The sequence below is a fragment of the Pelophylax lessonae genome (assembly GCF_965119305.1).
Source record: "Pelophylax lessonae genome assembly, chromosome: 1".
NCBI classification, from domain to species: domain Eukaryota; kingdom Metazoa; phylum Chordata; class Amphibia; order Anura; family Ranidae; genus Pelophylax; species Pelophylax lessonae.
In genome coordinates this window covers 65,523,964-65,551,827 of record NC_138768.1, presented here as the reverse complement: position 1 = coordinate 65,551,827, position 27,864 = coordinate 65,523,964, and the positions used below count along the sequence as shown (strand labels likewise).

Here is a 27,864-nt window from a genome sequence, read left to right as displayed (position 1 = left end):
AAACTTGCTGAGGATAATGCGCTAGGCTGGTGCGCCCTTTCTTTGTTTTGTATTTACAGTGCTATTCGGGTAGCTTGCAAAAGAAGAGTCCATCACGGAATCTCGTCAGTAGTCCAATAAGCAGGCAGGTAGGTAACACAGGAAGCTGTATATCTGCCATTGGAAATTGTACCAAATTTACCATTAACATTTAAAAAGTCTGCAGCTTTCCTTAAAATAATACATAGTGATCCTGCCATGACAGTGCTTGTTAAAGTACTTCCAGTTATAAGGTGACAACACTCTGCCCCAGTCTCCTAACTGCTCTTCTGTGTTGTCACATTACAATGAAGCCTTTTAAGTGGCCAATGTGGTGCCCAGTGTGCAACTTGTTGTCTTTGGAAGAAATGCCTTGAGAAAGGCCATGCAGCTATCACTGGAGCACTTTTAATATCCCTATACGGCAATCAGCCATACCTTTATGACCCCCTATCTAATATTAAGTAGATCCCCTTTTACCGCCAAAACAGCCCTTACCCATCGATGCAAGGACTCTTCTAGTTCTCTGAAGGTATGCTGACAATAAACCTACAGTGGTGGATCCTTTAAGTCCTGTAAGTTGCAAGGTGGGGCCTTCATCGATCTGACTTTTTCTATGAGATGAGATGAGAGCTCTAATTTGTGTTCCTTAACCACTTAAGCCCCGGAAGATTTTACCCCCTTCCTGACCAGGGCCTATTTTGCGATTCGGCACTGCGTGATTTTAACGGACAATTGTGCGGTCGTGCGACGCTGTACCCAAACGAATTTGGCGTCCTTTTTTTTCCCACAAACAGAGCTTTCTTTTGGTGGTATTTAATCACCGGTGCGATTTTTTGATCATGCGCTATAAACAAAAAAAGAGCGTCAATTTTGCAAAAATAACAATATTTTTCACATTTTTTTATATGAAATTCCCAAAAAAAAAAATAAAAATCAAAATTTTTTAACATTTTAGGCCAATTTTTTTTTATACCATATGTTTGGTAAAAAAAAAAAAAAAAAAATCGCAAAAAGCGTATTTTGATTGGTTTGCGCAAAAGTTATTGCGTTTACTAACAAAGGGAAAGATTTTTGTCATTTTTTTTTAAACGCGTAATGGCGGCGATCTGCGATTTTTTTTTTGCGGGACTGCGACATTGCGGCGGACAGATCGGACCGGACCCTTGACTGACATTTTTTACACTTTTGGGGTTACCAGTGACATTACTACAGTAATCAGTGCTATACATATGCACGGTTACTGTAAAAATGACACTGGCAGGGAAGGTGTTAACTTTTTTTTGCGAGGGAGGGGTTAAGTGTGTCCCTAGGGGCGTGTTTCTAACCGTGATTGGCTGTGGCTTGATGTGTAAGAACAGAGATCAACGGTCCTACATAGTAGAACCGTTTGATCTCCATTCTTACACAGGGGAGAACTAACAGGCGGCTTTGTTTACATTAGCTGCCTGCCTTTCTCCCGCTGTCACGGACGATTGCGAGTGCTCGGCGGACATCGGGTACACGCGCGGGGGGGGGGGGTCCGTGACCGAGCGGGAGCGCGCATCCGGCGGGCGGGCTCACTCCCAAAACCCTTACAGACTAGCGACGTCGCTCTGCCTGTGAGGGGCTGACTGCCGACGTAAATAGTCGTGCGGCAGTCGGCAAGTCGTTAAACCATTCTAGAACCATTTTTGCAGTGGGGCAGGGTTCATTAACCTGCTGAAAGAGACCACTGTCATCAGGGAGTACAGTTTCCATGAAGGCATGTACTTGGTCAGCAACAATGCTTAGGTAAGTGATACAAGTCCAGTAACATCCACATCAATGGCAGGATCCAAGAATTCCCAGCAGAACATTGTCAAAAGCTTCACACTGCCCCTCCTGGCTTGCCTTCGTCCCATAGTGCAACCTGGTGCCTTCTTCCTCTCCAGGTAAGTGACGCACTTGCATCCAGCTATTCACATTATGTACAAGAAAATGCGATTCATCACAACAGGCCACCTTCTTCCATTGCGCTGTGGTCCAGTTCTGAGGTTCACATGCCCATGGTAGGCACTTTTGGCTGTAGGGATGGATCAACATGGGCATCCTGACCAGTCTGTGGCTAGGCAGCCCCATACACAACAAACTGCAATGCCCATTTTTTCTGCTTTCAACACATCAACTTCAGGGACAACATGTTTACTTGCTGCCTAACATATCCCACTGACATTCAGGTGCCAATTTAAGGAGATAACCAATGTTATTTACTCGATCAGTGGTCATAAAGTTACAGCTGATCAGCGTATAATTTAGATTTATTCATACCATCATTCCCATATAAAGGAAAAAAAGAGGACAGAACAGTCCATGGAAGTCTACCTAGGAAATACATTTTTACAGGACGGGAGGCATGCAGCTGCCAGTTGCAGGAGATTCGGCTGTTTTTTTTTTTTTTTACTGGGAATCGCACTTCGCTGTGCACATACAGTGACTTTAAAAAGTAACACGAATTTATAGCAGCATTCTTTGGTTTATCGTCTCTCCATCTCTTGCCTATATAAGAGGCTTTTCAAGGAGCTGCGTTCTGCTTCTCCAGACACGCAGAGCATAAACACTTGTTCAATGGTAAGCTCCTTCTTTAGTTTTACACCGCAGCAGATGGACGGAAAGTAAACACCACAAGCGGGATCTCCAAACGTCAGCTCCGAAGTGCATTTATCAAGAGGAACTTTCAATTCTGCCCTAGAGAGCTATTGGCAGGATAGATGGCAGGGACCCCAACACATCAAATACAAAAAGGGGCATGTAGATTTATACCCCCATTTGACCTATTGATATTTAAAATATTAAGGGACCAGTTTACATTTTTGTGGTGCATTAAAGTTATTGTAAACAATCACCTTGTAAAACAATCCATTCCATTTGCATTAGAAATGAAAGGCAAAACATTTTTGTAAAGATCTAAAAATACATTATAAATACTTCTTTTCCCCTTTTTTTTTATAAGTGATCACATTCCCTCTGTTCTCAGCTGCACAAGAGCTGGGGGGAAGGAGAAGAAGCAGCAGCACACTGAGCTTCCCTGTGAATGGCTGTGCGGGGGGTCAGAGCAAGTCCTGAATGGCCGGGCAATCTTCTGGGACCTCTGATGTGTCCCAGAAGATTGCAGGGAGGGAGGGAAGAATTTCCACTCAAGCCACCTAGGCGGCCCGAGCGGAAGTGGGAGCGGGTACCTGTCAAAACTAGGCACCCACTCCCCCGACAAAAAAATGACATGCCAAATGTGGCCTGTCAAGGGGTCAGGAGTCCTTAAAGTGGAACTTCTACTTTTGGGTGGAACTCCGCTTTAATGGCATCCCAGTCTTAGTTCGTAGGGTTCAATATTGAGTTGGCCAACCCTTGGCAGCTAAAATAGCTTCAACTCTTCTGGGAAGGCTGTCCACAAGGTTTCGGAGTGTGTCTATTGAAATATTTGACCGTTCTTCCCTGTAAGGTCAGGCACGGATGTGGATGAGAAGAACTGGTTCACAGTCTCCGCTCTAATTCATCCCCAAGGTGTTGAGGTCAGGAATCTGTGCAGGCCAGTTAAGTTCCTCCTTCTCAAACTCGGTCATCCATATCTTTATGAACCTTGCTTTGTGCACTGGTCCAAATCATTTTGTGCATTATGGTGTGGGGTTGTTTTTCAGGGGGTGGGTTTGGCCCCTTAGCTCCAGTGAAAGGAACTCTTAACCACTTAAGCCCCGGAAGATTTTACCCCCTTCCTGACCAGGGGGTATTTTGCGATTCGGCACTGCGTGACTTTAACGGACAATTGCGCGGTCGTGCGACGCTGTACCTAAACAAATTTGGCGTCCTTTTTTTCCCACAAACAGAGCTTTCTTTTGGCGGTATTTGATCACCTGTGCGATTTTTTGATCACGCGCTATAAACAAAAAAAAGAGCGTTAATTTTGCAAAAATAGCAATATTTTTCCCTTTTTTTATATGAAATTCCCCCCCAAAAAAATGTAAAAATCAAAATTTTTTAACATTTTCGGCCAATTTGTTTTATGCTACATATGTTTGGTAAAAAAAAAAATTGCAAAAAGCGTATTTTGATTGGTTTGCGCAAAAGTTATTGCATTTACTAACTAAGGGAAAGATTTTTGTCATTTTTGTTGTTTTTTTTTTAACGCGTAATGGCGGCGATCTGCGATTTTTTTTGCGGTACTGCGACATTGCGGCGGACAGATCGGACCCTTGACTGACATTTTTGACACTTTTGGGGTTACCAGTGACATTTCTACAGTAATCAGTGCTATATATATGCACTGTTACTGTAAAAATACACTGGTAGTGAAGGGGTTAACTTTATTTGAGAGGGAGGGGCTGTGTGTGTCCCTAGGGGCGTGATTCTAACTGTGATTGGCTGTGGCTTCAGCTGTATGCAGAGTGATCAACGGATCTACATAGTAGATCCATATGATCATCTCTCATACAGAGGGGAGAATGACAGGCAGCTTGTTTACACAAGCTGCCTGACTTTCTCCCTCTCCCCCGCCGATCGCAGAGTGGCCGGCGGACATCGGGTCCGCCAGTCACACGCGCGGGGGGTGCGTGACCACGCGGGAGTGGGAGTGCGCCTCCGGCGGCGCGCGTCCCCTCCCTAGACCCTCACAAGCTAGTGACGTAGCCCTACGTCACTTTGCCTGTGAGGGGCTGACCGCCGCCGTAGATAGTCGTGCACAAAACACCAGTGCACAAAGCAAGGTCCATAAAAACATGGATGAGCGAGTTTGGGGTGGAGGAACATGACTGTCCTTGCACATAGCCCTCACCTCAACCCGACAGACACCTTTGGGATGAATTAGTGTGGAGACTGCGAGCCAAGCCTTCTTGTCCAACATCAGTGCCTAACCTCACAAATGCGCTTCTGGAAGAATGGTCAAACATTCCCATAGACACATTCCTAAACCTTGTGGACAGCCTTCACCGAAGAGTTGAAGCTGTTATAGCTAAAAAGGGTGGGCCAACTCTATATTGAACCCTATGGAATAGGACTGGGATGCTATTAAAGTTTGTGCGTCCCGATAATTTGGACAATATAGTGTATGAAATGTAACGTTCTGTTGTGTGTGCATTGGCACAATGGCACAGCAATACACCTCACTGCAGTTCTGTAAAACATGCATTATCACAAGACATGAAGGCGTGAATGGGCCCTTAAGGTTAATGAGAATTATAGTTATATATCTTTACAGCAGCCATTCTCAACAATGAGGAACCCTTGAAATAACTTTCTGGTCTCAGGGAACCCATGCTAAATACTACTCTATCTACAGCTCATGATACATTAGTGTGATGGTCAGTGGGAAGAATGATCCTTACACGTATGGTCACTGGGAAGAATTACCCCACATACAGATAGCTAAAAAGATCAATGGTGTCAGTGGGAACTTATCTGAGGGGCAGAAATTGCTCAAGGAAACTCTATGAACCTTTGGAGGAACCCTATGGTGCCATGGAACCCTGGTTGAGAATCCGTTCCTTACAGAAAGGGCTACTGGCTTAATTTCAGTTCTAGAACAAGCATGCAGCCAGCAGAAGCAGAGAAATCCAGTATAACAGTTTTGCTTGGTCATTTCCCTGCCCTTGAGTGGACAATAAAGAATTCTAACCACACTAATGTGATCATCATCCTCCTGTCAGTAAGCTTCCAGTGTTAGACTGACAGCCCTGTACAATGAAGAAGAAAAGCCTGATTAGTTCACTTTGCAACCCCTCCCCTTCTTAGTCCTGCTGTAAATTAAAGGCAGCTTACAATAAGACAGTTTCAGGTACTTAAAGAGGAAGTAAACTCCCATTGATTATTTGTACCTATAGGTAAGCTTGTAATAAGGCTTACCTATAGGTAGTGATCGACCAATATAGTTTTTTTGTGCAGATACCGATATTTTGGTCATTGGATATCAGTATCGGACGATATTTTGGGACATTTAAAAAAAAATCTTTTTTTTATTTTTCACAGGTACTCTTGTGTTCTAAATGACCCCAAACCCCTTCTCTGCACTTAAAGGCATTCAAAACGCCAAGTTTGGCTGTTTTGAATGCTCACATTTTTTTTAATTTGCCGCCGAGTACCTGGAAGTTATGTCATGACATCACTTCTGGGTTTTTTACATGGAGACCCGATCAGAGCCGAATGCGGCTTTGATCGGGTCTTCTCTTCGGTGGCCATGCAGGTAGGTTGCCCGGGTCTCCCGGTGGGACGGGAGACCCGGGCGAGCCGCGGGAGTGTGGGGGGGGGGGGGACGTCCCCTCCCGCTCCTTGTAATGACAGCCAAGCGGATTCTCAGCCGAATCGGTTGTCATTACAAGACAGCCAACCGTCGGCTATGGACGCCGGTACCGGGGGTGATGCCTCTAGCTGCAGGCATGACTCCGGTACAGCACTTTCACGAAATATCTGCAATATCGGTAACCTCAGGGGCCGATTACGATAAATTGGGGAAAGTGCATATCGGCCCCCGATATATATCGGCATTGCCGATAATCGGTCGATCCCTACCTATAGGTACTGTAAATATCTCCTAAACATGCACCGTTTAGGAGATATTTACTGTGTATGCAGCGGATGACGTCACCGGGCTCTGAAGGAACGGGCCACCCGTGCCTTTTCTTTAGAGCCCTGTGCCTTGACTGGTGGCTCCTGCTGGATGGATGCATCCTCCAGTGGTGACAACTAGGGTTTCGTTTGCAGGTAAGTTTCACATAATGTGCTAGTATGAGATGCATACTAACACATTATGCCTTTATTTGGCAGGTCATAAAAAAAAAAGAAAAAAAACAACAACATTGCTTTGCTTCCTCTTTAATCTCGCTGTATGTTTCAAAGTGCCCTTTGGCATTTGGGTAGTAAAAGGCTATATTAGGCGGAATGCGCTGTAACTATTGTAGGTCACCACGTGTCATCCATCATTCTGTAGCTCTCATTCTTCCTGAGGTCTCAGTGATGAAGCCAACACAAATAAAGGGCACAGTGGCACCGCCAAGGGTGAAGGAGGCTGAATCATGTGACAATACAAAACTAACTAAAGGGGACATTGAAGCATTTCACTACATAGTGGTACAATACTATGATAACAAGCTTTTAGCAACTACACATGAACAAGACAGTTATTAAAGAAAAAAAATCAACAATTTTTATGGAGTAAATAGTACTATATACTGTATTTTACATGCAAACCAGCAGAAAACTCCACCGCCTTATAAGATTTCCAGTGACGGTAAAGTAGATGAAGGCACATCATGTACTAAGCACTGACATCCATAGATAACTCTACAGACATTGGATACTGTATATGCTATTCCTAGTACCACCTTCTATTATTTGGCATCATCCATTTTAGGGTATAGGATAATATGTGCAATGTCCTTACAGGAAGTCAGATGTGTCCGAAGAAATAGCATCCCGTGGGATCAGAATGTCATTTAAAACATTTTCAGCTTGGAAACAAAATGTACCTGTAGATATGACGATTGCCTAATCCAAATGGCAGTCAATCATCAAGATTTCTTTTTTGTCTGCTCCGTTATGCTTTTCCAAAAGGCGGTCAGCATCAGGAGTTACCAGAAGGCTGCCTGTCCACAGCATAAATGTGCATGCCTGGGCAATATAAACACACTGGGGCTGATTTACTAAAACTTGGAAAGTGCAGAATCTGGTGCAGCTGTGCATGGTAGACAATCAGCTTCAAACTTCAGCTTTTCCAATTAACCACTTGCCGACCGCCCCACGCAGATTTACTGCAGCAGAGTGGCTCATCATGTAGATCTATGTGATTATGTGCACGCGGTCTCGGTGGTGCATGTGCACCGCCGGAGCCACGCTCCCCGCTATGAGTAGACACAGTGGGAAGCCAGACTCCAGGAGGAGCAGGCGCGATCGCCGCCGGCCTCCTGCGATCGTCAGGGAAACTGACAGGAGAGCTGCCTGCCTATGTAAACAAGGCAGGCGGCTCTACTGTCAGCTGTACAATTAGAAGAAGGCAACCGCACACCAACTTGAGAGTGAAAGTAAATGATAAAAACTTTTTATTGAAAATCCATAAAATCCAAAATGACAAACCAGGGACAGGAGGGCAAAAAACAGTTGACGCGTTTCACGAAGCTATGTTCGCTTAGTCATAACTACTGTCTCTAACTACTGGCTCTACTGTCAGACAGGCACAGTGAGATCTCGTATGGCTCAGCTAAGCTGAAACACCGATCCCTGTGTGCCTGTCACAGATCCCTCCTCCCCCCCACACAGTTAGTAAGCACAATTTAGGCTCACACTTAACCCCTTGATCACCCCCAGTATTGATCCCTTCCCTGCCAGTGTCATTTATACAGTAAAAGGGCATATTATTTAGCACTTATTACTGTATTGGTGTCACTGGTCCCCAAAAAGTGTCACTTAGTGCCAGATTTGTCCGCCACAATGTCGCAGTCCCGCAACTAATAAAAACAGCAAAAAATAAATAAAAAGTCCAAAAATCTATCCCATAGTTTGTAAACGCTATAACTTTTGCGCAAACCAATATACACTTTTTGGGATTTTTTTTACCAAAAATATGTAACAGAAAACAAATTGGCCTAAACTGAAAATAGATTTTTACATTTTTTTTTATTGGGAATGTTTTATAGCAAAAAGTAAAAAAGTTGTTTTTTTTTTTTTTAAATTGTCACTCTTTTCTTTTTTGTTTATAGCGCAAAATTTAAAAACCGCAGAGGTGATCAAATACCACCAAAAGAAAGCTCTATTTGTGGGGGGGGGGGGGGGGAAGGACATCAACTGTATTTGGGTACAGCGTCGCACAACCGCACAATTGTAAGTTAAAGCAACGCAATGCCGAATTGCAAAAAATGGCCAGGTCATTAAGGGGGGGTAAAAGCTTCCGGAGCTGAAGTGGTTAAACTTTGACAAAAAATCATGGAAGCCGATTGGTTTCTATGCCCAACTGCACCATATTATGCACTTCCCAGGTTTAGTAAATCAACCTTAGTATGTTTATGTGACAAATGTTTTAACATAAGGAGCCATCAGACATAGCAGGTATATCCCACCACTAAGAGTCAACTCTGACACCTTATCAACAGATATTTACCCAAAACATAGTTTAGGTTTAGGGCCAGATTTCCATTAATGCCCCAAAGTAACCCTCCTTCCCCAGCCAGGGTTACCTCGGTTACAAGGAACATTTTCTTTACTTTCTGGTCGTCACTTGGCTTAGGATATTGTACTAATACAAATAATAAGTACCCAACACGGTGAAAAGACGCCTTTGTCTCTGCTGCCTGCAGGCAAATCTACTGTATTGTGCCCAATTGTAAAACTGGCACCACTTGGGATACATCAAGCATCACACATATCCGACATTTTCTGTTAAATGTGATTTATATCAACAGGAATACTGGGACTTCAACTCTATAATTTGTACATATATGCCACCTGTACATTGCACTGTATGTGAATACATTTATGCATGTATAGAAATAATCACATATATGGATGGTTTTCAGTGGTGCATGTTAGAACCTCAAACGTTGTTTTTAATTGCTGTGTCCCCACCGTGGAGATGCAGCTTCTCTATCGGTCCTGGTTGACTATGCTTACAGAAACAAAGTGAGGGGAAATCCAAAACTTTCACCAGAACAGAGGGGAAAGCTTCCAATTGAGACACCTGTTCCAACGACAACTGTCTAAGAGAGGATTTGCCTTATTTCGGAGAGATTTACCCTTACTTCCTGATGTGTAACAGGAAATTAAGGTAATTCTCCCCAATGGCACACATAGAGGCGAAACAAAGTGAAGGGAAATCCAAAACTTTCACCAGAACATAGAGGAAAGCTTCCAATGGGGACACCTGTTCCAACAACAACTGTCTAAGAGGATTTGCCTTATTTTGGAGAGATTTCCCCTTACTTCCTGATGTGTAACAGGAATTTAAGGTAATTCTCCCCAATGGGACACATAGAGCAAAAAAACAAAGTAAGGGGAAATCCAAAACTTTCACCAGAAAAGAGAGGAAAGCTTCCAATGGGGACACCTGTTCTAACGACAACTGTCTAAGAGGATTTGCCTTATTTTGGAGAGATTTCCCCTTACTTCCTGATGTGTAACAGGAAATTAAGGTAATTACCCCCAATGGGAAACATAGAGCAAAAAAACAAAGTGAGGGGAAACAAAGTGAGGGGAAATCCAAAACTTTCACCAGAACAGAGGGGAAAGCTTCCAATGGCGACACCTGTTCCAATGACAACTGTCTAAGAGAGGATTTGTCTTATTTCGGAGAGATTTCCCCTTACTTCCTGATGTGTAACAGGAATTTAAGGTAATTCTCCCCAATGGGACACATAGAGGCGAAACAAAGTGAGGGGAAACAAAGTGAGGGGAAATCCAAAACTTTCACCAGAACATAGAGGAAAGCTTCCAATGGGGACACCTGTTCTAACGACAACTGTCTAAGAGGATTTGCCTTATTTTGGAGAGATTTCCCCTTACTTCCTGATGTGTAACAGGAATTTAAGGTAATTCTCCCCAATGGGACACAGAGCAAAAAAACAAAGTAAGGGGAAATCCAAAACTTTCACCAGAACAGAGAGGAAAGCTTCCAATGGAGACACATGTTCTAACGACAACTGTCTAAGAGGATTTGCCTTATTTTGAAGAGATTTCCCCTTAAGGCCCGTACACACGTACCGATCGTCGGCATACAAACGTCGGTGGACGAAGGATCTGCCGATTGTACGCGTGTTAGTATGGTGCCTCCGACAGATGTCTGCGCACAATCCGCGGACAAAAGTCTTTCGTGCAAACATGAAAATATTTGTATGCCGACACCAGAACGGACGATTGTTCGCCTGTCAGTACACAATTCGGCCGACAGACCGCAGATTTGCAAGACTGGGCATGCTCAGAAAATAGAAAACACAGGGAAAGTTAACCATTACATGACATCACTTCTGCAGTCGGCGGACAAAATTCTTGTGCTGTCCTTGTGCTGTCTTTGCACTTTTCAGCAGACACCGACATCCCAGGGAGAAAAGAGGAACATTTGTAAGCCGACCATCGGTACGTGTGTACGGGGCTTTACTTCCTGATGTGTAACAGGAATTTAAGGTAATTCTGCCCAATGACACACATAGAGCAAAAAAAACAAAGAGAGGGGAAATCCAAAACTTTCACCAGAACAGAGGGGAAAGCTTCCAATGGAGACACCTGTTTCAACGACAACTGTCTAAGAGAGGATTTGCCTTATTTTGGAGAGATTTCCCATTACTTCCTGATGTGTAACAGGAAATTAAGGTAATTCTCCCCAATGGGACACATAGAGCAAAAAAAAGGTTATAACCCCAATAAAATAGAGAAAATATTTTGGCTTTAAAGTGTTATTAGGCTGTTTGCTAGACACGGTTTGGCCACACACAGCCTGATACTGGTAAACAATGTAAGTAATTTAAACACATCTTGCAATTCTGAGGTCATTTAGGAGTTAAGCCACAAGGGATTAGGAGCGCGAGTGTTGAAGGCGCTCATTATTGCATGGAAAGACTGGCCAATATTTTGGAAAATCTTTGATGTCACTCATTTTTTTTACCCCATTTTTCTTCATGCATTGTGTACTTGTCAAGGAGACGTGGCTGTTGTGTGGAACCGAAAAAGTGTGGAACGCTTTCCTGACAACTGTCCTTGCCCCATGTTATGCCACGTATATAGCAAAATAAAAAAAACAAACTATATATCAGCTTTAATAAATATAGAGTATCAAAATCTTACTGTGTCATTTCCGGAAGCAGATCCAGAACTTCTAGCTCTGTGCCCTTGGTCTCCATTCTGCTCTTCGCTACCTCGTGTCAAAAGAATCCTAAAATGGGGTTGTCTTCCATTTTGCTCTTGCCTAATTTCAAACGAGCACCCCTGTCCTTGTGGGGGGAGGTCTCTGGAATCATTCGGGAAATCCTCACTTGAGTCTTTACCGCAAGACCTGCCATCTTGAGTGGTTCCATTCTCTACAGGGCTAATGCTCTCGGCTCGCGGTTGCAGTGGATAGGAAGTACTCCTTTCGAGTCTGATGCGGGGATATCGAACCAGTCGGTCTCCTTTGGTGCCTGTAAACCCAAAATTATACTCTCCCGTCAAGTTGCAATTAGTTGTCTGAGACTGCTGAAGCTGGAATATAAAACACCTTTTTCCAGGGCTTTCCGAGGTGTCCGGAAGATGCTGTAAAGACCAGCGTCTTGGTTCTGCTGAAGAACCATTCTGTCCTTCATGACATGGCGGCAGCAACCTCACCTGTCGGATGTCTGCGCCATGGCTCTGGCTTTTCACTCTCGACCCGCCAACATTTTTGCTGCATGTCGACACTGTAATCTCCTCCTCTCCGTCTGTCGCATAATTATTATTGCCATTCTGCTCCCCAAAACGTTGAATGGGGGGTCTGGGAAAAAAGGATGCTGCCCCATTCACAGGCTGCCCCCCAGATTCATGCATCCTAGGAGGAGAATTACTAGGCGTATCCTGCGGGCTGCTCAAGCAAGAGGAATTTTTCCTCACGGCAGTAATGTAACGTTCGTTGAAGTCCGCAAAGCCACAAGAAAACACCTCATCGGAGAAATCAGAGCTCTCGCACTCGTCTGGGCTTTTGCGCTGCAGGGAGATATGCATGGAGGAGCTTCGGGTTGGACGCACGTCAATGTTCTGCAGCAACTGCGGGATAAACATTGAGGTGCTCCTTTTCAGGGCGCCGTCTTCTTGGAGGGTCCCATCTCCGCAGTGCCTGGGGTGGGAGCCATTTCTCCTGGGCAGCGTGTGGAATGCCATGAAAAAGTCATCTTCTCTCTCCTGTTCTACGACATCGGACTCAGGGGCCGTGTTGCTCCTTCCCGAGCCAAAATGAAATCGTAGCCGGTGGGCCATGGTTTGTTAACAACGGGCAGCAAAGAGAAGCAGAAAGGGATGCTGTGAGCTTTGCCAGGAGTTAAAAATCAAAAACATAAACTCTGAGAAAAAGCGTCCCATCTGCCAAACTGTTAGCACTGCAGCCCTGATACCGACAGATAGCCGAAATAGCCTAAGTGACAGGCAGCATTCCAGGCGTGACTGGATAAGAGCTATCACAGCTTCCACATACTGTGACATAGGGTAGGGTGGCCCAAGTCATGTGACTATCTTCCCCCTTTCTCTCTCTTCAGTGCAGTCAAAGTTTTCTCTTTTAGGTTCTTTTTTTTCCCCCCCTTGTGTGTCCAAGAGCCAGCGAGCTTGAAACAGCACCTTCCCAGCTGCTCCTTTTCCATCAGAATGGACGAGCAGAATCAGCGGGAGAGCTTTCACAGTTGACTAATGCAGCAAACACATTCGGAGCTGCTGTAAACCTAAACCACATCGTATTCGTTGGGCACTTCTCTCTTGGCAGGAAAAAAAGGAAAGGAAAAAAAAAAAAGTGAGAGAAAGAGAGCAAGAGAAGGGGGGAGAGAGAAAACCCAGAGCCACTTCACTGCTACAATAAACTTTATGAATTGCCTTCTAGAACTAGGACAAGGCCCCTCTTCCCTATATGATCAGAAGATTGCTCGCAGAGTAAAATAAACTGAAAATGAAATACAGCTGCTCAGGATGATGTGGTCTGTTTCTCTTCCGAGGAACAAGCGACCTGCTCTCCGAAATAGAACAGCCATTCCCACCACTGACTAGGCTGCCTTCCTCCGACCCTTGTAGAAATAAAAGTGTCGTCTCTAACAACCAGATAATGGCTGCTCACTTTCCACTGCCTTGAGCTACAAAAAGACGGAAGATTCGAGGGTGCCACTTGCAAAACCCTAACCCAAACCCAAGGGTTAGGAACAGGGGTGTATTTCGGTTTTGTGCTGCCCTAGGCAAGACTAAAATTGGGTGCCCCCCCCCCCCATGTAAATTTGCCCCACTTCTTTTTTAAGGATGTGACTCCCTCCAAAATGGAAGGACTACAAGTCCCAGCATGAACCTGAGATCTTACGAGGGGGGGTGAGAGAGAGTGAGGGGGGTAGGTGAGGGAGAGAGGGAGGGAGAGTGAGAGAGGGGGGATGAAGGAGAGAGGGGGGATGAGAGAGAGAGAGAGAGAGGGGGGATGAAAGATAGGGGGGGTGAGAGGGGAGGGAGAGAGGGGGGGATGAGAATGGGGGAGTGAGAGAGGGGGATGGAGAGAGAGAGAGAGAAGGGAGAGGTGAGAGAGAGAGAGAGAGAGAGAGAGAGAGGGGGGGATGAGAGAGAGAGAGAGGGGGGATGAGAGAGAAAGAGAGAGGTAGAGAGGGGGAGAGAGGGAGGGGGTCGGTGAGAGAGAGAGAGGGGGTGAGAGAGGTGGCTCTAGCAACCAGTGGCCAATAGAGTCTCAGGTGGAGGGGGGTGGCTTTTTTGCTGCCCCCCTGCAAACTTTTGCGCAAACCAATCAAAATACGCTTTTTGCGATTTTTTTTACCAAACATATGTAGCATAAAACAAATTGGCCTAAAATGTTAAAAAATTTTGATTTTTACATTTTTTGGGGGGGAATTTCATATAAAAAAAAATGTGAAAAATATTGTTATTTTTGCAAAATTGACGCTATTTTTTTGTTTATAGCGCATGATCAAAAAATCGCACAGGTGATCAAATACCACCAAAAGAAAGCTCTGTTTGGGGGGAAAAAAGGACGTCAAATTCGTTTAGGTACAGCGTCGCACGACCGCGCAATTGTCTGTTAAATTCACGCAGTGCCGAATCGCAAAATAGGTCCTGGTCAGGAAGGGGGTAAAAACTTCCGGGGCTTAAGTGGTTGAGATGACCACAAGGGGAACCCTAGTTGATAATTCCATGTTTGTGTGAGTTTCCATATGAAAATTGCACAATGGTTTTGAGGTTACCATAAAAATCCAGTTTTAGTGAGGAAAAAAAATTCCTTTAAGGGTGAACTATACATTGCAAGAATTTTTCAGAAATGTTATAATGAACTATGTACACTGTAAGCATATCTCTCAACTGTGTATCCTGTGAACGACACAGGGTTGAGAAAACAAGTGGTGTGAAATTAGGAATGGTTTAAAGGGGCAAGGCTAGATGAGGTCTATGCCTAGCTTTATACACTGTACAAAGTCCATGCACCCACAAAATACTCCTAAACCTAAAGATCATTAAAAAAACAAAACAAAAAAAAAACTGAATTCAGACAGAGGTCTGCTGTCAGCTGGGGTACAAATGCCCTAGAGTCAGTGGTTTCTGGGAAGAAACAAAATGCCCTTGGCATCTTTGGGAGAAAAACAATGCCCAACATCAGTAGGAGGCAAAAATGGCAAGCATTGATGGCTAGGGGAAAACAAAGAATGCTTGATGTCAGTGTCCAAGGCAGGAAGAATGAACTGATGATGGTGGTCAGATACGGCCATTGGAGAAAAAAAAGTGTAAAAAAGCAGGTGTCAGTGGTGACAGATGGGTACACTGGAGGTCAGTGGGAGCTGAAGGGTACAGTGTTGGTTTTTGGTTGCTGATGGAGTACATTAATGGTCGATGGAGCTAGAAGGGTACATTGGTGTTCAGTGGGAGCCGAAGCATATGCCGAGGGCCAGTGGGGTGAATATACTACATTGGTGGCTGATGTGGAACACTTGTGGCCAGTGGGGGTCAGAGCCTTACATTAGTCTTAGTGGGCACTTACCTTGTAGTAGGCTATTGTCCTACGTTGCTTCTCCAACTCTCTGCCAAGACTATGCAAAGTCGGTCAAAAGGAGATCACTCCGCTCACAGTTTCTGCACAGAGTAGAAACCGAGATCTGAACAAATGTTCTCTGCTTGGGACACAGCCCAGGAAGCTGGGATTATGCTTTAATTCTGGGGCAGTACTGAGGATTTCAGAAAAGTGTGTTGTAACAAACCTTAAGGCCCGTACACACGAGCCGAAATTCGGCCGGGAATTTACGTCCGACGACCGATCTGCCCATTTTCGGCTTGTTAGTATGATGCTTTCGACAACCGACTCCGACTTTTCGGCCAGAAAAAATCTGGTGTGCAGGCTATAAAATTTTTTGTCCACCGTCAAAGCACGGCCGATTTTTGTGCAGTCAGTACAGATTTCGACAGGGAAAAATCTTATGAGTAAGACTGGGCATGCTCAGAGAAGAAAGAACACAAAGAAAGCAAACCAACACATGACATCACTTCTGAAGTAGAATTTTGTCGGGTGTGGAAAAATCGTGTGCTGTCTAGGCACATTCCAACCAACAAAACACCACTCTGGACAAAAGAGGGATGACCGGTCGGCGGAAATTCGTTGCGTGTGTACTAGGCTTTACCCACCTCTGTCCATAGGATACTGTAGTCTTTGGTAGAGCATTTTGGGCCTCATGCACACTGGACATTTGTCCAGCATTTCCAAGAGGAAAGCAGAGCCAAAAACATGCCTTAAGCCACGTCATACAAGCACGTCAAGCGCTTGGGCTTTTAATCACTTTATTGGCTAGAATAATCATTTATTATGGCCACTGAAATTAGTGAACGCCCAAGGGCTTGACACACCTGATGCTTAAGTACGTTTAGACACGTTTACATTCATCAGGCATTATTTCAGCCAAAATGCTGCTGCTCCTCAATGTGCTGACTGTGGGGTATGTTTTCTGCCTCCCAACCCCTATGTGTGTATCTCTCTTCGTTCCTCCCAGGACCTCCTGCTCTCTATCTCCCTTGTAACCACTTCCCATGCTCGCCTCCAGGACTTCTCCAGAGCTTCTCCCATCCTCTGGAATGCTCTACCCCCATCTGTCCGACTATCTCCAACTTTGTCTACTTTCAGACGATCCCTGAAAACACATCTCTTCAGAGAAACCTATCTGGCATCCACCTAACAACTGTACTCTTATTTTGTCCATCAGCTCATCCCCCACAGTTATTATTTCTTGTATCTCTTGACCGTCCCTCTTAGATTGTAAGCTCTAACGAGCAGGGCCCTCTGATTCCTACTGTATTAAAGTGTATTGTATTTGTACTGTCTACCCTCAAGTTGTAAAGCGCTGCGTAAACTGTCGGCGCTATATAAATCCTATATAATAATAATAATAATAATGTGTGCATGGACACATTGACTAACACTGAGGTGTTTAGAGGCAGGAAAAAAAAAACTAAAAAATGTGAGACGCCTCTAAAAGCAGCGTTTAAAACGCAGAGTGTGCACGAGGCCTTAAAACTGACTTCTAAGTGGGGGGCTCTGCAATTGCTATAATCACACAAACTGAATCCCTTTGTAAGTCTCTCAATATAACCAATATAACCAAAGCCAAAAAACCTACTGTAGAAAATGTCTAAAGTTCGACTTCACACTCTGTGCAGACTTGTGGAAAATCAGCGATTCAATCACATAAGCAGAATGATGGAAATTCTAGGAGGCCGTGTACGCTTACAGCTATTGCCAAGGTTGCGAGAAGAAAACAGTTTTTGAGCACTTTTATTTCATTCACGTACGTTGCAGAACATTCCTCCTCGGATCGTGGGTCAACCAGCAGTAATGTGGAGAGCTAACTCTGATGATCCATCTAAACACCAGGGACCAATACGAACTCTCGCGCCGTCAGGATAAACCACTACATGTTTTGTGATAACTCACGTCCTCTGGGCGGCTGCATGTCATTGTTTGTTCCACTGACATACAACGTTTTTACATGTGAGTGCATCCCTTTTTATTTATTAAAGTTATACATTGGTAATGCACCATGGGAGTGTTTCCCCTTTTTATTTCCATGGTTATACACTGCAAATCCCTGTGACCTATGCAGAGGCGTAACTAGAACCTTCAGGGCCCCGCTGCAAGAAACCATGAAGGGCCCCCTGGAACCCTTTACTCTAGTTGCGGGGCCCTTTATTACGGTGAGGGAAGGAAGAATTCTGAAGGGGGGGGCAGCACAGAAGGGGGGGGGGGACCAGGGGAGCACACAGGGACCCAGAGACACCAGAGACAGCAGAACACAAGTATACTGGATAGGAGAAGTGTACAAAGGGCAGCGTACAGAGGAACCAATCTCCTCCATTTTCCTCCTGCAGCTAGAGAAGGAAAAAGGAGGACAGTGATTTCTCTACATGCTGTCCCCACCGCCCCTCCTATTCAGGTGTACAGGGGAGCCACATGGGCCCCCTGGAGCATGGGGCCCGGTTGCGATTGCAACCCCTGCAACCCCTGTAGTTACGCCCCTGGACCTATGATTGGTTGTCCCCGGAGAGAGTGACCTATGCTCCTGCCTGGCCATTCCACTACATTGGAGGATCTCTCTTTCATATGAGCGTTCAGCCACCTATAATCTAGTGGCAAGAGCTATTTGGTAAGGAGCCATCTATCACTATATTGTCTGGTGGATTCATTTCTACTCCTGGGCACACTTGATCTTCACCTTTCTTCATTTGTTTGGAGCTTTTCCTTTCCTAGGAATCTGTTTCAGCCAATACCTTCCTTTGTGCACTTCAGTGTTCATTTTTTGGACTGTATATGTTAACATCATACTTTGATTCAGTATAGGTGTTTATTATTCACAGTCTCCTAGCCAGTTTTTTTAAAGGTTTACTTTAAGCATCAATAATAACAATAACTGGTTCATGAGTTGTATTCCATTTATCTGAAACTAAAAAAAAAAAAAAACATAAATCAAAATCCTAAACCCCTCCAGAGTTATTTAATAATGTCTCAAAACACTATTTGCTGCAAAAAGGAAAAAATATAAATATTAAAACACAACAAATTTGTGATTTACCCCGTTGTTTAGCACACCCTGCTCATTCTGCAAACCGACTTTACAAATCTGAAACATTAACCTTGCAAGTTTGTTTAATTTATTTGTTTATGCTAAAGACTACCAGGATCCAAGTTCTAAACACAGAGCCGTAGCAGATATGTTCGCTCGGTTTACTTTACAAGACCAGTGCCAAGGCTCAGCACAATCGCTCATTGTTCTTGCTGGATACAGAGCCAGCAAAGACATCAGCGCTGGTAAAGGACGCCCAGCGACGGCCCTGTGAACAGAGACTGGCAGGTGCAAGATCCGGCGCTGAAAAATGTTTAAGGCAAAGCAGAATTCTTGTCTCACGTTGAAGGGGAAAAACATGTCTTCAAGAAGCTACAGCGACTGTGCATGTACAAAAATTACAGGTATGGCCAAACGGAGACACCTACAACTCTGCAACACTAAATAAATGGTGGCCTTTCTTCAATGGAGACTCCGTCACCGTACCATTCATTAATATTATAATTATACAGGATTTATGTTACGCAGAGCTTTGCAAAATGAAGGCAGATGTTACAGTGACAATACAATTCAATACTGGAGAGGGCCCTGCTCATTAGATCTTACGATCAGGGCTGAGAGAAGGGGGTGGCAGGAGGAGCAGTGGCCCTGGGCATTGTGGTTTTACAGTATCTCACAAAAGTGAGTACACCCCTCACATTTTTGTAAATATTTTATTATATCTTTTCATGTGACAACACTGAAGAAATGACACTTTGCTACAATGTAAAGTAGTGAGTGTACAGCTTGTATAAGGGCCCTTTCACACGGTCCGCATCCGCAGACGGAGCCGTTCTGCTCAGCGGGGGGGTCGATCCGCCGATCCGCGCTGAGCAGGCGGATGACAGCTCCGTTTCCGCTCTGTGTGCGGAGACGGAGCTGCCAGATCCCCGCTGTCCTCTATGGGAGAATCGGATGAGAACGTACCGCCTGTCCGTTCCCATCCATTCCGATGGACGGATGGAAAATAGGGTTTCCATCCATCCGGATTTCACAAATAGGATCGGAAGCGGATAGCAGCGAGTGTCAGTGGAGATGTCTCCGCTGACATCCGCTGCCCCATAGGGATGCATGGAGCAACCGATCAGGTCCACCTGAAAAACTGACAGGCGGATCTGATCGGATCATTTGTGGGAAATTACCCTAACAGTGTAAATTTGCTGTCCCCTCAAAATAACTAAACACACAGCCATTAATGTATAAACCTCTGGCAACAAAAGTGAGTACACCCCTAAGTGAAATCGTCCAAATTGGGCCCAATTAGCAATTTTTCCTGTCATGTTACTCTTTAGTGTTACAAGGTCTCAGGTGTGAATGAGGAGCAGGTGTGTTAAATTTGGTGTTATCGCTTTCTCTCTCATACTGGTCACTGGAAGTTCAACATGGCACCTCATGGCAAAGAACTCTACTCTACATAAAGATGGCCTAGGCTATAAGAATATTGTCAAGACCCTGAAACTGAGCTGCAGCCTGGTGGCCAAGACCATACAGCAGTTTAACAAGACAGGTTCCACTCAGAACAGGCCTCACCATGGTCGACTAAAGAAGTTGAGTGCATGTGATCAGCGTCATAAGACAAGAGGTTGTATTTGGGAAATAGACGTATGAGTGCTGCCAGCATTGCTGCAGAGGTTGAAGGGGTGGGGGGTCAGCCTGTCAGTCCTCAGACCATACGCCGCACATTGCATCAAATTGGTCTGCATGGCTGTCATCCCAGAAGGAAGCCTCTTCTAAAGATGATGCACAAGAAAACCTGCAAACAGTTTGCTGAAGACAAGCAGACTAAGGACATGGATTACTGGAACCATGTCCTGTGGTCTGATGATACCAAGATAAACTTATTTGGTTCAGATGGTGTCACGCATGTGTGGCAGCAACCAGGTGAGGAGTACAAAGATAAGTGTGTCTTGCCTACAGTCAAGCGTGGTGGTGGGAGTGTCATGGTCTGGGGCTGCTGGCACTGGGGAGCTACAGTTCATTGAGGGAACCATGAATGCCAACATGTACTGTGACATACTGAAGCAGAGCATGATCCACACCCTTTGGAGACTGGGCCGCAGGGCAGTATTCCAACATGATAAGGACCCCAAACACACCTCCAAGATGACCACTGCCTTGCTAAAGAAGCTGAGGGTAAAGGTGATGGACTGGCCAAGCATGTCTCCAGACCTAAACCCTATTGGGCATCTGTGGAGCATCTTCAAACGGAAGGTGGAGAAGCGCAAGGTCTCTAACATCCACCAGTTCTGTGATGTCTCCATCACTTTTTTTTTTGTTAACAGCCCAAAAAAATAAAAATCGCAGAGGTGATCAAATACCACCAAAAGAAAGCTCTATTTGTGGGGGAAAAAAGGACATCAATTGTATTTGGGTACAGCATTGCACAACCGCGCAATTGTCCGTTAAAGTAACGCAGTGCCGAATCGCAAGCAATGGCCTGGTCATTAAGGGGGCAAATCCTTCCAGGGCTAAACTGGTTAAGACCTAGTCATAGGCTGGGGATACAAATCAATGCTTCCCTAGGTGTGCTTATTTTAGCCACTCTAAGAATGACATGTGCAACATCTGATCTTTCACTCAGCAAATTCATTATAAAATATAAGAGGAAAAAAAAAACCATAAGAGAGAAGAGGGACTGACAGCTCAATAAGTGCCAAAAGGACCCCATGTAGCTCCAGGTTGAGAATCAGAAGGCTAGTGATCTGTCAGGGTTTCATTATTGTCACTAATGGGGAAAATTCCTCTTCTGTCCAAGATTTAGGGTGACAGGTGAACAAAAAGCAAGGATAAAACCATTGGATATACAGAAAATCATAGAAAAATAAAATAAAACAATTCCATTCCTTACTTCTTTCTAGCGAACCTACAACTTTCATTCTTGTAACTGCCTACTAACTCACTGTTAAGTAGGCGGGTCTGCCTGCTATGATCACATGACCGGTCGCAGAGTGCATGACAAGAAAAACAGTTGGGAAAAGCAGTGAGCCAATCACACGGAAAGAAAAATGTACAGAATGTTCCAAGGAAGCAATAGTTGAATTCTTTGGCAGCTTTAAAAAATAACAGCTGGCTGCCGACACAAACAGAACACTTTTATTAACATTAAAGTGTTACTAAAGCCACAACAGTAAAATCAGTCTGTATATACAGTAAAGCATGCTTGTTATACTCACTGTGGTTAATCCTCTGCATTGTGTAAAAAGGCTGTTTGATCCTGTATTATCTGATCCTTCCCTTCTTCCACTGTCCTCAATATATATCCTGATAGTACAGAGGCTAGGGGACAAGCTGCACATGCTCAGTTTGGTGTGTAATGCTAGAGAGTTTTTTTTTTCTTGGGAGCTTGTGATCAGCACAGGGCCAATCAGCACCGTCCAGACAGAGGGTCAGGGGTCTTGCAGTCTCATAGGATAATCATGGAGGAATGAAAACTCCTCCTACAAGCTTTAAATAGACACTAATACGACGCTCTCAGGACGTGGAGACTTGTCATTAAAAAATGGCCCTTCGCATCTCTTCCCCCTCTCGGTGCCTCCTTCTTAGGAGACCCCAGATTTCCTGAAGCATTTATTACCCCCGAGAGATTCGCATGGTGGTCCGAAAATAATTTGACTTCATTTCTAGACCTATATGATGGTGGGACTCAGGGCTGCTGTTAGGAATGATGGGGCCCCGTACAGCCTACCTGATGGGGCCCCCTTCAACCCCATCCCTGGCCCCGCCTCAAAACAAAATGCAGGTTTGTCACCGTTTACGTATATATGTGCGGGACCAACATGCATGTTTGCAATTACTCATGAACAAGGGGGAATGGGGGCTTTAAAAAGGTTTTACATTTTATTTTAATTATGTTACTTTGTGCAAAGTTGCTGGGGCTATCATGCTGCAGGGATGACCAAGATATCACCCTTCCAATCCAGTGACGTGCCGGTGTTCTGTCAGAATAGCGCTACCTATCAGATTCTGCTACCGGAAGTAATATACAGACTAGAACAACTTACTGCGCATGCGTCATGCATTCCAACATGGCCGCTATGCATACCAATAGCTTTCTTAATGACACGAAGCAGCGGTGGACATCTTCTTACACCCACGCAAGTCTTCAATTTTACATTTATTTTATCAGTAAACTGACCTTATAGAATAAATCACAGTATTACATTTGTATTATTATTGTATTCTAGTAAATATAGCGAGAAACCTGCGGCCAATGTGGTGACGGCCACCTTGGTACACCCCGCACTGCTCAGCGACAAACTGATTATATAGTGAAATAGACTGTTCCACTCGGCTGCGGTGAAATAGTCTATTTCAGTATATAAGGTGAGTTTACTGCTAAAATAAATGTAAAACTCCAGACTTTCGTGGGTGTAAGAAGATGTCCGCTGCTGCTTGGTGTTCTGTCACATTAGGAAACCTATTGGAACGCATAGTCGCCATGTTGGAACACATGGTGCATGCGCAGTAAGTTGTTCTTTCCGAATGCCACTTCTGCTAGCAGAATCTGATAGGTAGCGCTATTCTGACAGAACACTGATACATCAATGGGCGGGAAGAGGTTAAAGGGGAGTGGTTTGACTGCACATGTTTACTGTCCCCCAAACACAAGTTTAAAGTAGCATCTCACTGTGTCCTATGATCACCAGCATGAAAATCACACAGGCTACAGGTGCCCTGTCACAGTGTCATATGGATGCTGGGGATGCTGACTTTGTTATGCAGTAACACTCACTACAGTCATAGCTTAAAGTCAGCATCCCCAGCATTCATGTGACACTGTGACAGGGCACCTGTAGCCTGTGTGATTTTTATGCTGAGATCATAGGACACAGTGAGGACTCTATCCTCTGTTCTTCACTCACTGTGTCCAATCCAGCCACGCTGTCCTCCTGCTGTTCCCTGTCAGCTGCTGAGCAATCTGCCTCCGTACATGATCACACTCTGCACTTGAGTAAGGGGAGGCGGGGCTGAGCAGAGAATTATTGTATCCCTCCGCCAGGCAAAGCAGTGGACAGCAGCAGCCAGGACTATATTGCAGCAAATCACCATGGAACTAAATCCTATGTATACATGCGACCCGAAAATGGAAAAAAAGTCCCGCCACTGCACTCACTTCCTGGGCCCTTCTGCTGTCATTATAGGGCCCAGGAAAATGTAATTACACCCCCAAGAAATTACAAATTAGGAAAAGGTTTAGAAAAAACGATTTTTTTTGAACATGCAGAAATTTACTGTGATGCTGCCCGGGCCCCTTGTAGAGCTGATGGAGCCCGGGCCCGGTACAACAGGGCTGGTTGTACTGCCCTATCAGCGGCCCTGGTGGGACTTTCCTCTCTTTTGAAACATTACTACACACCAAAAAGATCCCACTGTCGGAAAAGCTCAATTACGACCTTATCAAAATCTTCTTTGAATCACACTACCCTAAGCCTTCGGGATCTCCTCTCAGCACATATGAACATATTTGTCTAAAAGATCTCTCAGGTAGGGGACATATCTCTACAATATATTCCTTACTTAACAACTGGGATCCGGATACAAAACTTAGTTACATGGTTAAATGGGAATCGGAACTACAGACTGCTATGTCAATAGCCGACTGGCGAGACATGTGGATAAATATGTGTAAGACAACCAAATCCCTAGGTGTGAGGGAAACGGCTGTTAAAATATTCACGAGATGGTATTATACCCCCAAAAAATTGAATAAATTCTACCCCGAGGTCTCCCCAAATTGTTTCAGAGGTTGTAATGAAGTGGGCTCTCGATTACATATTTTCTGGGAATTCCCCAAAGTTAAAGCGGAGTTCCGGGCACAAAATCGGTATTTTTTTTTTGTGCCCCTCCGCTAGCTACACATAACCTGAAAAGGAATTGGATAGTTATTTTTTTTTTTTTGTACACTCACCTTGTAATCGAAGATCGTAAATACTCACCTCAGGGTACTTCCTCCTCCAGCGCCGCGGCTCACCCCGTCACTTCCTGCCTCGCGATGATTCCTGGGAGCTGAACGTCATCGCTCCCAGGAATCAATGCGACGGCACCGGCCCCGCACGTCACTTCCGGGCGACGCCGCATTCCCCTGCTAAACAGCTTCTGGGCATGCCCAGAAGCTGTTTAGGAATGCGGCGCCGCACCGGAAGTGACGAGAGGGGCCGGTGCGGCGCATTCTGGGAGAAGAAGATGCGGAAGAAGACACCGAAGAGGACCGCGCCGGCTTCAGCTGCCCACAAGAGAGATGGAAACGCTGTGGAAGAAATTTTCAAAGTAAGTATTTCTTCTTGCAGGTAAGTGCGAACCGGGACAGATCAGAGGCTAGCCATTGTGGAATGTGCTAGCCCTGACTGTCCCGGGGGTATGTTCAGCAAAAAATGAGATCTGTGCCCGGAACTCCGCTTTAAAGATGTCTGGCAGGAAGTATTCAAGCTAATAGAGAGAGTTACAGGATGTAAATTCCCACTCTTACACCTGCAATGTCTACTTTTCAAAAATATTCCGGAAATCACCACAGATCTCACACGCCTAACACACACCATTTGCATTGCAATGTTATGGGTTATCTCCAAACACTGGAAAGAAGCTTTTATACCCTTTGATCAGATCATCAGTAGAATAGAAGATATAAGACTAATGGAACAATACCGTCATACCATCACAGACACTAAGACAAAATTTGACCAAAAATGGACTCCTTGGTACATATACAAATGTTCCTTAACCACATAAATATTGCATCAACTTAACCAACCAACATATGTTGTCTTTACAATTACATGATATCTCGGTCTTCCATCACACCATATTCATGGTTTAAGTTAGTTGGGCGCCTCTTACTAAGGCGAAAGAGGTAACCTTCTTATTGACAGACTTGTATAAAGTACTCAAAATTTCTACTTGAGTAAAAGTACAAGTGCTCGATCAAAAAATTACTTGAGTAGAAGTGGAAGTGCTCGCAGAAAAAGTTACTTAAGTAGAAGTACTAAAGTATTCAACATTTTTTTTACTTAAGTATTGCAAGTAGTTTTTTCAAAAAATTTGCTACTTAAGTACTAAAAGTAAAAAGTACCAGTAGTTTTGAAAAAAAATTTCTACTCAAGTACTGAAAGTAGAAGTACAAGTACTGTGTTATGTAGTTATTAAAGAAATAAGTCAAAAGTTTGAACATCATATTGTTTTTATTATTTCAAATGATTTATTCAAATGATTAACCTGTGTTTGTTAGTAGTTTCTTGATGCACTTTAAGCGCTGTAGCACCATTTATTTGTTTGTTTCATATTTTCTTTTTATTGGAAAGATTTGGTATAGCAGCTTTTATTATACACAGCCTTTATTTTCATATGCGCTGATTTACAAATGACATTATACACATTTTTTTGAGCTTTATGCAACCTGCCATCTACTGTTCTGGCAGTGGTAATTTTTTTAAAAGTAACGAGTAACTATGCAGCACAAAAAAAAAATACTTGAGTAGAAGTATCGAAATCATCGAAAAAATGTAGTGAAGTAAAAGTAGAAGTAGGAGAAAAAAATTCTACTCTAGGAAAGTACAGATACCGCATTTCGGTACTTAAGTACAGTACTTAAGTAGTTCTACTTCGTTACTATACATCTCTGGTTATTGATTATATCTCACGTATTCTGTTAACTTGCTCACTCAACTCTTAGATATTTCATTATTCTTACAATGTTATATTTCTATCAAGGACGGATATACATCTTCTATTTTGTTCAATTTTTGTTTTTTTATCGCTTGTATGCTTTTTCACATACCTATTATTTGAAATGTTTTATTGATGAAACACCTTTATGTAAATTTTACATTTACTATTCTATTTGTACTTGAATATATTTTTCAATAAAAGTTTATAATCAAAAAATAAATAGACACTAATACAGGGGTAGGAAACCTTAGCACTGCAGCTGTGCTGAAACTACAAATCCCATGAGGCACTGCAAAACTCTGACAGCCACAGGAATGCCTTCCTAAGGCAGAGACATGATGGGATTTGTAGTTTCAGCACAGCTGGAGATCCAAGGTTCCCTAACCCTGCACTAATAGAAGTCACAAGACGGCTATATAGTGCTGATGAGAAAAGATATTTAGCAGTTTATATTTACTAAGATAATTGCATTGCCATGTTCTGTGTACTGTGGGAGAGCAGATATAGTGAATGCAGAGTCCTAGGTTTAACAACACTTAAACAATTCTGGGCCGGAAGGTTTTACCCCCTTAATGACCAGGCCATTTTTTGCAATTCGGCACTGCGTTATTTTAACGGAAAATTGAGCGGTCGTGCGACGCTGTACCCAAATAAAATTGATGTATTTTTTTTCCCACAAATAGAGCTTTCCTTTGGTGGTATTTGATCACCTCTGAGTTTTTTATTTTTTGCGCTATTAACAAAAAAAGAGCGACAATTCTGAAAAAAAAAAGAAAAAAACAATATTTTTCACATTATGCTATATAACATTCCCAAAAAAATAAAATTAAAAATAATTTTTTTTTAACATTTTAGGCCATTTTGTTTTCGGCTACATATTTTTGGTAAAAATAAAATAAAATCGCAGAAAGCATATTTTGATTGGTTTGCGCAAAAGTTATTGCGTCTACAAACTAGGGGAAAGATTTATGTCATTTTTTTTTTTTACAAGTAATGGCGGCTATCTGCAATTTTTAGTGGGACTGCGACATTGCAGCGGACAGATCGGACCCCTAACTGACATTTTTGACACTTTTGGGGGGGGGGGGGGCAGTGACATTACTACAGTAATCAGTGCTATAAATATGCACTGTTACTGTAATAATGACACTGACAGGGAAGGGGTTAATACAGAGGGTGATCAAAGGGTTAAATGTAAGCCTAGGGGAGTGTTTTTTAACTGTGGGGGGGGGGGGGGGATGGGCTTGTGAAATGCTCATAGAAACCTGTGATCTTATATAGAAAGGATCACAGGCGCTCTGTGATCATTCCAGAGAGAAGGACGGCCAGCTGTGTTTACAACAGCCGACCGTCCTTCTCTCTCAGCGGGGAGCGATCAGAGTCCCCGCTGCCGAGTGGGGGCGGGAGCGGCGCCCACCTAGCAGCAAGC

At 44.0% G+C, this 27,864-nt stretch overlaps 1 protein-coding gene across 6 annotated transcripts in view; it reads right to left on the bottom strand.

Annotated features, from left to right (window-relative positions):
• The window catches only part of NEDD4L (NEDD4 like E3 ubiquitin protein ligase), a 629,231-nt gene that overhangs the window by 219,700 nt on the left and 381,667 nt on the right, over positions 1 to 27,864 (bottom strand). The window contains exon 1 of one of the 6 annotated variants that reach the window (XM_082259753.1): positions 11,785 to 13,631. The exons of 2 other annotated variants lie outside the window; for them this stretch is intronic. In XM_082259753.1, the coding sequence (XP_082115879.1) occupies positions 11,785 to 12,924 (1,140 nt within the window). In that variant the 5' untranslated portion in view covers positions 12,925 to 13,631. Of the gene's footprint in view, positions 1 to 11,784; positions 13,632 to 27,864 lie in introns of those variants that run through there. 3 more of the 6 variants (XM_082259754.1, XM_082259751.1, XM_082259752.1) reach the window with 3 other exon arrangements.